This window comes from Triticum aestivum, chromosome 2A, assembly GCF_018294505.1.
Source record: "Triticum aestivum cultivar Chinese Spring chromosome 2A, IWGSC CS RefSeq v2.1, whole genome shotgun sequence".
Lineage (NCBI taxonomy): Eukaryota > Viridiplantae > Streptophyta > Magnoliopsida > Poales > Poaceae > Triticum > Triticum aestivum.
Genome location: NC_057797.1, coordinates 107,356,715 through 107,368,242, shown reverse-complemented (window position 1 = coordinate 107,368,242; position 11,528 = coordinate 107,356,715). Strand labels below are relative to the sequence as shown.

The window sequence follows — 11,528 nt, the reverse complement described above, 5'->3', positions numbered from 1 at the left end:
TCGCACACCAGCTAGATGAACCACTCATCCCCTACAAGTTGTATCTTTATAACATCCAACAATTCCCGTTCAGAGGCCATGGCTCACCACAAACGCTTAGTACAAAAAACATGAACCGTGTCCTCATGTTCAACTCCACAAACTAGGCAAGTAGGCGTTGCCTCCAAATTTCTCTTATCTTTATTGCATCATGTTGCAAGGGAACCTATCGCTAATTGCCGAACGAAGGTAAGAACCTTAGGGGGTGCAGGACTTGACCAGATGGCCTTCCATCCGTGATGACTCACATCTCTCATATGGCCGAGAGCTAAACGACTGAGCCACTCAGGAGCTCATTAAAACAAAGTGATAGACACTCTTAACATAAAATTATCTTTCTTTTTTTCTAGCGGACATGCAATGAAATCATCACCTGCCCATGGCGAGACAATCCTTCGAATTTCGCACACATCTGCCAATAGAAAAATTTGTTCAAGTTTTGCAGAATCCCAAGATTGTGGTTTAAAAGTTCAGATACCAACTTAAAAACCTGCACCTTCCCTTGAGAAGATCAAATTGGCAATCAATCAACTAACTTATACTCTTATAATCTCCTGCTGTCTCAACGTTCAACAATGTTAATGCACGAAGCGATCTCATAGTTCGAGTACTATGAAAATTATTCTCAGTTTTTTTAGGGAAATTGATCACTAAATATCAGCTAATAAAAGATTGATAGGGCTAGTACAACTTTTAGTCACTTGGACGTCACAAACCTCAACAAGCCTCTCCCCTCCTCCCCCATCCCCATCCCAGATTCCCAGTCAGCCAAACGCCCAACACCACCTCGTGACTTCGTCCGCGGACCTTGCCTCGCGCTTCGACTCCCGCTCCGATCTCCGGCCATGGCCGCGCGGCGCCCCGGATCCCCCGCCTCCAGATGGCTGCGCCCCTCCACGCTCCTCCTCCTGGCCGCCGTCCTCTTCGCGGCCTCCCCGTCGGCGCGCGCCCTCCGGTTCGACCTCGAGTCCGGCCACACCAAGTGCATCTCCGACGAGATCAAGGTCGACTCCATGGCCGTCGGCAAGTACAGCGTCGTCGCCCCCGACCCCAGCTACCCCGACGCCCAGCTCCCCGAGTCGCACCGCGTCTCCCTCAGGGTAAGTACTTAATCGATCGTCGTCGTGCGGCCCGCGATTGGGTTTGGGGCAAACCGCGGCGATCTGTTGATTTCGCTGATTTGTGCGATTGGGTCGACGCAGGTGACGTCGCCGTACGGGAACAGCATGCACTACTCCGAGAACGTGCAGTCGGGGCACTTCGCCTTCACGGCGGTGGAGGCCGGGGACTACCTGGCCTGCTTCTGGGCGCCTGACCACAAGCCGCCCGTCACCGTCACCTTCGAGTTCGACTGGAAGAGCGGCGTCATGGCCAAGGACTGGTCCAACGTCGCCAAGAAGGGCAAGGTCGATGTGAGTGTTTCGATTCGCCCTTGGGCTGCTTACTTCAGTTTGTGCTCAAATTTCAACTAATGTGTTGTTTCATATGGCTGAATTGCCCTGTAGATAATATAGTTTTGGCTAGTGATTCATTCTATTGAATTTGCAACTTGCGCCTAGCAGCAGGGAATTATAGACTCTGCCTGTCACCCACGTGGGTGCTTGGATGTGAAATAAATTGTGAGTTTGCGCGCGTTGTTGGGTTATTATGATGGGTTGTTCGGGGGTCATGTCATTGACAGAGTTGTTTGCAAGTTTGTCTGTTCGAGAGCAATTTACGTGTGTATGTCTCTAGGACTGGTAGATTTTGTAACTTTGATTGAGTTATTCAGTTCTAGGGTATGCTGAAATTTAAAGAGAACAGGGTAGGCTTGCAGCGTCTGTTATTATCTCGGTGTGGAAACCGTTATCTCTTGTAATTTTTGTCATTTATATACTTTTAGGTTGAGTTTCTTAGTTTGCTTGTTTGCTTGAGTGGGTTGCGATGCAATTTTCTGTGGTATGTGTAGACACTAGTCATTTTGAGCACACCTGCAATCAATTCACTTCTGGCTTTTCTACTTTATGTTGAGCGATCCGCCTGTGAGGTGGTATGTTGGTCCCTTCTAGGCCTGAGTTGATTCGAGTATGCATCTGTGTTGTTTCAATTTTTGATTCAAGGAGTTTAAGCATATGAGACAGTTCTTGCAAGCCAATCCTTTATTGCATATTAGTGTGTCTGGAGAAGATGCTGAATAGTGCTGTGGTTAGTTAAATTAAGCTAACTATTGTGTTCTGATTTGCTCACTTTGATACTTGTACAAGAGTATGTATATGAATTAGGTTACAACATTGACTTTTTAATGTTCTGTTAGGCTTTTTTTACTTGGTTTTGTATGTTATTGTACTTGGATTGTGAACATCATTTGCGCACAATGTAAGGTATGATTTAGAGTCAGATTCTCACTGAACAAATGTTTTTTATGTCAAACAAGCTTTTGGTGTCTCGCCATATATGAATTTGATATGTGATTAGTTTGGATATTCTTTAGTTTTGACATGTTGCCATTTTTCATCACTCTTCATCATAAGCACATATTTTCACATAAAAAGGAAAAGGAATGCAGAAAAGAGACTCAGTGCCCGCTGATTCTTTTATCTCTCAGAAATTGGGTGTTTGGTAGCTTATCTGCAACATTGTCCATATAATAATTGCACATCGACATATCATTGCTGGTAACGTGTATCATTGTGTCAGCTAGTGTTGGTTCTTAAACAGTAGGCACAATAGGGGTTCATAGTAGCTTTTGAACACTGCTCATAAAGTCATGAAATAAGCCCCCAAAAATATATCTGGTTCTGTGAGCATGGTATTAATATGAACAAAACACATTAACATTGTTAAGTCACCATTTTGTTTGTCATGCCTATACATCTTGAGAGAACAGCCAGTAACATGTTGTACATCACCAATTATTACTATTAAAAATACATAGATCTTCCACGACCTGTTATAACTCCTATATCGTTTCGTCGTAGGATCAGCCTGTTCATGCATTTCTATTCTTGTTGCAGATGATGGAACTAGAGCTGAAGAAGCTAGAGGATACCATCAAATCTATCCATGAAGAAATGTTTTATCTACGTGAAAGGTACAATACTGCCTATTGTTTCTAGCACTGGTAAAACTTTATTTGATGATATACTTACCGCAGCTAACTCTCAGATCAAGTTTTTGGCCTGTCATTCATCCGCATAGTTTTTTTTTTTTTTTTGGCGCTGGCAAAATTTTATTCCGTGGTAACTAGTGACGTCATTCTGAAACCAAGTTTAAGTTTTTTTGACCTGTCATTCGTGCAGGGAGGAGGAAATGCAGAACATCAACAGGCAGACAAGCTCGAGGATGGGGTGGCTGAGTTTCCTCTCGCTCGGCATCTGCTTATCCGTGGCAGGGCTGCAGCTGTGGCATCTGAAGACCTTTTTCGAGAGAAAGAAGCTGCTGTAGTTCCCCCATGATCACAAACAAATCGTTGCGAATTAGGGTATATTGTTTCTGCCAGCTGTTAACCTATGTTTCCAAGCGAATACTCGAACCATCAGTAAGAAAGAAACCGTCGATCATCATACTTGTGAAATGCCTTTCTGTGCCCTATCTTCTGCCCGATCAAATACAGTTGTAAAATGTTTCCCCTTTTTTCTTGAACAGGGCTGAAATGTTTCTGTTGATGGTTTCATATGATGTAACGTAGAGTGACATTGTTTTCTTTTTCTAGAGCTGAGTAGAGCCACATCGTCGCTACTGTTATGACTCGTGAGTAATGTTGTAGTGACCAAATAATACAAATAGTTTCCCGGGTTCACAATAGCAGAATAAAGAATCACCCGATTTTACATGGTGCTCACACGACCTAGGAAGGAATGTGTCGCAATTTTTTTTTTTTTTTTGAGGAACGGATCAAATTCTGATGGGTTGATAGTGGGGTTATGGAGTTTGGTTCTTAGCGAGTAGTCCGCATGTGGTCTATATGTATCGGTTTTCGTCCGGTTTTCCGTTAATTAACTGGGCAATTCTCTTCTTCTTAATTAATCGATGAGGCAAATCTTTTGCCTCCGTTTTGAAAAAAAATAAAAATTCTGATGGGTGTGCCGCACTCTTTTTTGTGTGTGTGTGTGTTCCGCACTCAAAAGGAGTTGCAGAAGTGTGAGGCGACGGGCCTGTTGGGCTGGGCTATTGTTGCCTCTGGGGTGGGCTGATCACCTGGTTGGCCCATATTGTCTTCTGTTGTTCTGTGGGCTTTGCTGGTGAAGCATGTGCGACGGGAGTGGAGGAGGCGGAGCCAGCCGCGTTTCGTTTAGTCCCACCTCGCCTGGCTGAGGAAGAGAGGGGAGGGAGCTCGGCTATATAAGAGGGCGTAGTGGGAGCAGTGAAAGGCACGCAGCTGCGTGGTGAGCACAAAGCGAACTATTCTTTCGCCTTTTACTAAAGAATACCGTGTGCACGCCACACTAAGCAGCATACCCTATTTTTTGAAGGGTGTCTTCTACTTGTGAGAAGGCCCCACAAATCCTTAATTTAAAGTTTATGCTGCTAATTTCTGAAGGATGTCTTCTCCCTGAGAGTAGACCCCACCAATCCTTTATTTAAATTTTGTGCTGCTAATTATTGAAGGGTGTCTTCTTCCTGTGAGTAGACCCCACCAATACTGAATTTAAATTTGAATTCAGCTTGTGCTTCCTCGTTTTGACATGATAAACATTTCAGAGTTACTTTTTTGATGAATTTCTTCATCTCAAACATGTGAAATGAAATATTAACTGTGGTGAGCAACTCTTGGATCGTGTTTCTCTGTGAGAAAGCCACAACTAATCTGAATTTTGATTTGATAAATCAGTTGGTTTAAAATTTTCAAAGCTTGTGCGCCTCCTCTTTTTGAGATTTGAGATGATAGATTTGAGATGATAAACACTCTGCATTTCGGAGTTACATTTTTAGTGAAATTCTCCCAGCTAAAACAATTCAAATGAAATATTTACAGTGGTGAGCCAACTCTGAGCCTGTTTCTCCGTGAAAAGCCCCAACTATTCTGATTTGATAAATTCATTGGTTTTAAATTTTCAAGCCTGGTCGTGTTGCTTCTATGTTGCAACTTTGCAGGTTCTGTCACTCTTCTCAAAATATATGTTTGAGTTTTGGTTTTGTTATAAATGTTGCATTTTGTACACCGTCATGGTTGGCCACTCCTGTGAGAATTGTGTGCTATTTCAGGAATTTGAATGTGTTCTTGTTGGTGCTGCACTGCTTAATCCTAATTCGTCAAAGATTACTATTTCTTCTTTATTCGGGTCTGTCTCTTGGACCTCTTTTTCTTTTGCTTAGGTTTAGCATAAGAAAAGACATGATCGATTCATACATGCTTTATTTACAAGATCACCAGCTCAATTTTTGCGTTGAATACTGATTCAATGTCACAACAATCTTGTCATGGTACTTCATGTAGACCTTGAGCCATATCTTTACAAAGTAATGTTTTCTTTTGTGATGATAGAAAAGTTATGCATAGAAATTTATTACTCCCTCTGTCCCATAACTAGTGTAAAAAACGCTCTTATATTATGGGACGGAGGGAGTATTTCAGTTTTTTTTTTCTGTTGAAGACTAGGGTGCCGGGTGAGGCCTAAAAGAACAGGTATTTAAAAATGACTGACGCTCAGGAACAACTTTCTGAGGTAAAATCCAGAAAACAACGTAATGTTTTTCTTTTCTGTTGAAAATCACACAAAAAGAACGTTGCAGAGGAAACTACTCAAATAAAACTGTGCCCCCCTCAGAAAAAAAAAACTGTGTTATTTTCATGATGGTGCCAATCTTGCCCGTGCATGTGTTGAAGCAAAAAAAAATTGGCTACTTTGGCAGTGACGATGAGAACGCAATTGGTTTATGCAAAATCTCAAAATCATCTTACAGTTATCCAGATTAAAAAAAGTTGAAAGTTGGTATTTCTCTACAGAGTGTACATTTACAAATAAGAGCTCTACGGTCTTCTGAAGCAATTTCAAGGAATGTAAACCTCTGATAAATGGTAAAGGGTGGGTTATCTATTTTGATATATGCTGTAGAACTATGGGCTCAATAACTCTCCAAGCTTTCAGAATTAGCTAAAAGCAATAATGATATGGGGAAAACAAGAATATATCAGCTTTAGCAGAAAGAAAAGCAGCAGAGTTTTTGTCGTTTCAGTGGACATTTTTTGACCCATCTAATCTGTACACAATCGGCACCAATTTCCCAAGTAAATCAATTCAGATTCACAACAACACCTGTAGTTTAAATTGCTCGTAACGAATATATGCATTGTTATTGTGAGAATAAATGCCAGTGGTGATCGTGGGATGCCAAGCTTTCCTTGATCTTCTCCAGCCTCTTGAGTATCTCTAGGAAAGATGGTCTCAAATTGACATCCGCAGCCCAACATACCTCAGTCAATCTACAATTAGGAAAACCATGTTACAACACTGGAGACTTACATGAACATGGCAACAGCAGAATATTAAGAGGGTACTGTTTAGCTTGCACTTACTCTTTCAGCTCAGCGGTATGTCCTTTTGAACGGAAAGTTGGGCGATGCCCGTCTGATACATACTTAGCAGCCTCATAAGGTTCATAACTGGAAAAAGGTGAATCCCCTTCCAGCATCTACAATCGAAAGTAACATTTACTGTCATTTTGAACAGGCATGATCATACAATATGACACGTTGCTGGATTCTAAGTTTAGATGGAAAATTACCTCATAAAGTATCATGGCAAAGGAGAAAATATCAACTTTCTTGTCATATTTCCGGTGCTTGAAAACTTCAGGAGCCATGTACCGATCTATATTTTTGAACAATTATCAAGCCAACTAGTGAGGATAAGTATAAAAGAGGAAAGAAAAATCAAATAACTTATGGGGACTTACAACTTCCGGTCTCTCCGGTCATCTTGTATACATCATTGGCATGCTGAGATTTGATAATCTTGCTAAGACCGAAATCTCCAACTTTCAAGTGGTTGGCAGCAGTATTAACTAAAAGAATATTTCTGGGGATTGACATAATAGGTTAGACCAGATATGAAGTTGCTCGCATTAGCAAAAACAGGTAAAGGCATCATACCTTGGCTTTAAGTCCCGATGAATGATAACATTAGGCTCGTTATGAAGATAGGCCATGCCCCTGCAGAAGATAATCAAGAGAAACACATGAATCATTTTATTTCTATGATTAAAAACAGATCACCAGATCAAGTGATTATTCATATGGAGAGCTAGAACCTATCATGCAAAGTACTTATTTCCAAAGAATAACCCAAAGAATAAGAAAGGATACTGTGTGTGATAATTCAAGGAGGTGGTGTTAGTATAAACCCACATTGCAGTTCAAATAGATATAAAGAGACCATGCCACTATAACTAGTACCAACAGTTTACTATTACTGATCACTTGGATGAATTTGTTGACAGCAAAATTAAGAGTCAATTCTGATTAGCGAGTATCTTACAGATGAACGAGAGGCGCATAAGAGAATCAGTGTTCACTATAAATGCATTATATAGATTAAAATGATCTAACATATGAACCATAATAAGATTGTCGAAAACTATATATTCAAGGGCATAGGTAGTTAATTTTCCAAGAGAAGGATACAGTTAATCTTGCAGAAGTGTCAATCATATTTATCCAGATTATGTAGTATACACTTCCTCCATTCCTAAATACAAGTCTTTTTAGAGATTCTAATGCGGACTACATACGGAGCAAAATGAGTGAATCTACACTCTAAAATATGTCTATACACATCCGTATGTAGTCCTTATTGAAATTTCTAAAAAGACTTATATTTAGGAACGGAGGGAGTAGTAAGAGCTAAGCACATAAAGATGAGAATACCTTGCGATGTCCAATGCGAAGTTAACGGCAGTAAGTGGGGAGAGGGAGCCTTTCTCCTTGAGATATTGATGAAGATCACCCTGGAAATGCATTTAGTACAACATTAGTGAGTGCCATAGAGTCCACATCACAGGGTAGTTGACTTCCAAAACAGATTGCGTACTCCTCGGAGGAACTCAGTAACTAGCATCAAAGGCTTGGTTTCTGTGACTGCTCCAAGGAACTGTACAATATTTGGATGCCTCAGCTTAATTAGCAAGTTGACTTCATGCTTAAAATCTTGGCTGCAAACCAGGAAAGTAGCTGGTAAGGAAATATTCCATGAGATAAAACATGCGGCAAAAGGTTATAAGGTGTCCAGTCACACCTTGAACAGAACATTAGTTAACCATATAGAAATGCAAGAGGCTAGTCCTAGCCAATCAGCTGGAGTACTAGAAAGCTGGCAACTGGGTCCAAAATGTGGGAGTCTTGGTGATTACGTGAATAAACTTTACTTACATAACCAGTCTATCGTTGGATAATGATGGAAGAATGCGTTTGACAGCAATTGGTGTTCCTCGCCAATTTGCTTTCAGGATTTCACCAAAAGAACCCTGCAGTGGTTAGCAGGTTTAATGAACTAAATGAGGAGCAAAGCACACGTTTATTATGGAAATGTAGACAATATATGCCCATTATCTTCCTAGTATTACACCGAGCTTACTTTCAATCAAATATCTAAAATGATTTTTTTACCGCCGAAATATGTTTAACATCCATTATTCTGTCAGCATGTAAAACGACCGGAACTAAACAGTAAGTTTATTGCCTCTATCTAATTTGACATACCAAATATACAACTAATGAGTTAACCGATGGAAAAATTATGGGTCATAGTTCCACCTTGCTCACTACGGCAATAACAAGCCAAATGCTACCCAACTGGATAAACTTCAAAATGCGAGCCATGGACATTTTGTAATCATGAGAAATGCGAGGTCCATTAGTTAACTAACAACTAGCATTAAATCGAGCTTGAAATCACAACAGTCTCAGTTTGCCTTGATAACAATTGCAATGCTTAACTAAGACTGCTTTGCATCACATAAACATTGGAGATATAACAGATTAATAGTTGCACACAACCAAGAGATAATTCGAGAATACTGACCTTTCCGATCATTACTGCTTTTGTGAAATCTAATTCAAGTGGGTTAATCTCCCAGTCAGCCTTTTTTGTTAGGGGAGGTGGAATTGACTTTGCTTCAAAGTGGCTTCCAGTTTTCCCCTGCAGCAAAAATGAATCAGAGGAATCCAGCGTATCAGATTTCAGAGCATGATTAAAGGCTGGTGACAACTATAAGCATCAAATGATGTCTCGATGATTATTAAACAGCTCTTACCCAAACATAACATTTATTCCAACTATGTAGAGCATAATTGATTTGGTCACGCTTGAAAGGTGCACCAGAACTACCCATTAAACGAAAATAGACAAGTAAACCTCTGAAACACATCCTTAGTATTATCCACTATGATCTCCTAATCAACAATGACACGTCTGTTCTACAAACATCAATTTCTGACTGATGCGCATGTGTAAAGCAGCAAGATACCGGAATCATCCATTGTACCTCGTCTAACATTTTCCACAAACAACACTGACACATCCAAAGACTCCACTTCTACTTCTGGTAACAATATTTGGGACCAGGTGCCCTGGATACAAATTCAGAAACATGACAAAGACAGTTGCAGAGCAATATATGGGGAACGCACCCACTAATTACATACCATACAGTTGCTGGTGAAATTACCTGGTGCCATGTTACAAATTTAGAAATGTTGAGCTAATGTTTGAAACTAAGCATCGCTACAGCTTTGCAATGAATAAGCAAGACAATCTATTGAAACGAACCCGAGTGAATGGCTACTTACGAATGTCAACCCGCCATGCTTCTTGAGCAGTTCGGTCATAGCATGCCTCTTTGCACCCTCTGCATCAGCAAGTGGCTGTAAATCAACCAAAGGTTAGCATCGTGAGCAATTATGACAAATATCACAATACTAGAAATTGGAATGAAAAGCAGCATACAGTCACGACCATGCAGCATAAACATAACCAAGCAGGAACTAGAACCTCCGAAGCAAATATGCATTCAACAGCGAACTCGTTGCAGATGCATTTGAACAACTAATCATATAGGACAAGCCCCGCCAATTCGCAGTGGTAATCCTAATTTCGTGGAGCACAGCCGGAGCTCCCAACCAAGTACCCAAAGGCAGATGGTGGCACGAGCGACATCAGACGAATGAAAAGCTCAAGTGCAAACAAGACGCTCACGCTCATCGTTTTTCCCTCGAGAATAATCATCAGGACGAATTCAATTCATGACGGAAGAAACCAAATCCAATCGGAATACGGGCCAATATGAGCTCAACACAAATGCCAAACCCGAACGATTTCAGCACGCGAAGAAGCCCGGACCGCATCATGACCCGAATCCAACCAACAAGCGGAGCGACCAGACGAGGCGGAAGGGGGGAGGAGGAAGGATCGCCTCACCGTGTTCTGCCAGCGGTCGAGCGCGTTGACGTCGGCGCCCTTGGCGAGGAGGCACTCAGCGACGTCCTGCCAGCCGTGGAGCGCGGCGACGTGGAGCGGCGTGCGGCTGTCGTAGTCGCGGGCGCTGACGAGCGTGCCGTCCTCGTCGAGCAGCTTGCGCACGGCGGCCGCGTCGTTCTGGTGCGTGTGCCAGAGGATGAGCGACGTGCGCGCCACCAGGCTCTTGTCGTCGAACCGCCGGCGCGGGTGGCCCTCGCCGCCGCCGCTCCCCGACGACCCGCCCCCGCCCCGGCCGGCCGCATGCGCCGCCTCCTCCTCCGCCCCGCTCATCTCCCGCCCGCCGAATCTGGCCTCCCTCCCCCGCCCTCCCTGTCTCTCTCTCTCTCCCTGCGACGGACGGACGGACGCTGGCCGTGGAGTCCGAGTATTGAGGAGCGGGGCGGATTCTGTGTCCCTCGGCGCGCGTGATCGCGTCCAGCGATGGAGTGGGATCCGATCTGATATGGAAATGGCGCCCGCGTTAACCAGTAATTCTTTCCGCAATCGCTTGACCGACGCGGCGCGGCCCACTTGTGCGCCAGCCTGGAGCGGCCGCCCACCGGGCGGGGGAACGTTCCGTGTCAGCGATGTCCCCGCCTCGCCCTCGCGTGGAAAACGAAAACAGCTGCCACAAATTGACCGATTTGGCCATAACTAGTAAGCGTATCATCATGTGAAAACAATCCGCAATCATCCTAGGAAGAAAATAGATCAATAAAATAAACAAACTATAATTGTGTACCAACAAAATATAATGATGATCAGAATACTGATAATAAAGCTAGGGATATTGAGAAATGTAAGACAATAGCACTCTATATCTCGAGTACTGTTCCATGCATGGACATGGATGCTCCCATGTTTTATTGTTATCTTGAAAAAAAAATCTGGCTTGAAAGACTTCTTTGGTCGGAGAAAGTGCCAGGAGCTCTTTGAACCTGCACATTGCACCCTTTGACCTTTCTGTTAGTCAAGATCAAAACATAGCTAGGCATTGGTAATCATGAATTTACCTTATAATCAAGTTATTTGCTTCGTTAATGTCTGGGTTGAAGT

At 42.7% G+C, this 11,528-nt stretch overlaps 2 protein-coding genes and 1 non-coding gene across 4 annotated transcripts; 2 read left to right on the top strand and 1 right to left on the bottom strand.

The window, feature by feature from the left end:
• Positions 1–784: 784 nt before the first annotated feature.
• Positions 785–3,691, top strand: LOC123187849 (transmembrane emp24 domain-containing protein p24delta9). The gene is made up of 4 exons (XM_044599812.1): positions 785–1,139; positions 1,242–1,451; positions 3,033–3,109; positions 3,318–3,691. Exons 1-4 carry the CDS (start codon positions 885–887, stop codon positions 3,460–3,462), a joined length of 687 nt encoding a protein of 228 aa, XP_044455747.1. The 5' UTR covers positions 785–884; the 3' UTR covers positions 3,463–3,691.
• Positions 3,692–4,394: 703 nt separating this feature from the next.
• Positions 4,395–4,513, top strand: LOC123038367 (U5 spliceosomal RNA). The gene has a single exon (XR_006417821.1). It is a non-coding gene; the product is annotated as a U5 spliceosomal RNA (small nuclear RNA).
• Positions 4,514–6,137: 1,624 nt separating this feature from the next.
• On the bottom strand, positions 6,138–10,963 carry LOC123187848 (integrin-linked protein kinase 1). 2 transcript variants are annotated; one of them, XM_044599810.1, is made up of 11 exons: positions 10,434–10,963; positions 9,806–9,880; positions 9,039–9,155; positions 8,387–8,481; positions 8,049–8,169; positions 7,886–7,965; positions 7,112–7,171; positions 6,916–7,037; positions 6,745–6,830; positions 6,536–6,651; positions 6,138–6,442 (listed from the first exon to the last, which is right to left on the bottom strand). In XM_044599810.1, exons 1-11 carry the CDS (start codon positions 10,761–10,763, stop codon positions 6,313–6,315), a joined length of 1,332 nt encoding a protein of 443 aa, XP_044455745.1. In that variant the 5' UTR covers positions 10,764–10,963; the 3' UTR covers positions 6,138–6,312. The 2 variants fall into 2 exon arrangements, with proteins under 2 accessions (XP_044455745.1, XP_044455746.1); XM_044599811.1 differs by lacking the exons at positions 8,387–8,481; positions 10,434–10,963.
• Between the last annotated feature and the right edge of the window lie 565 nt (positions 10,964–11,528).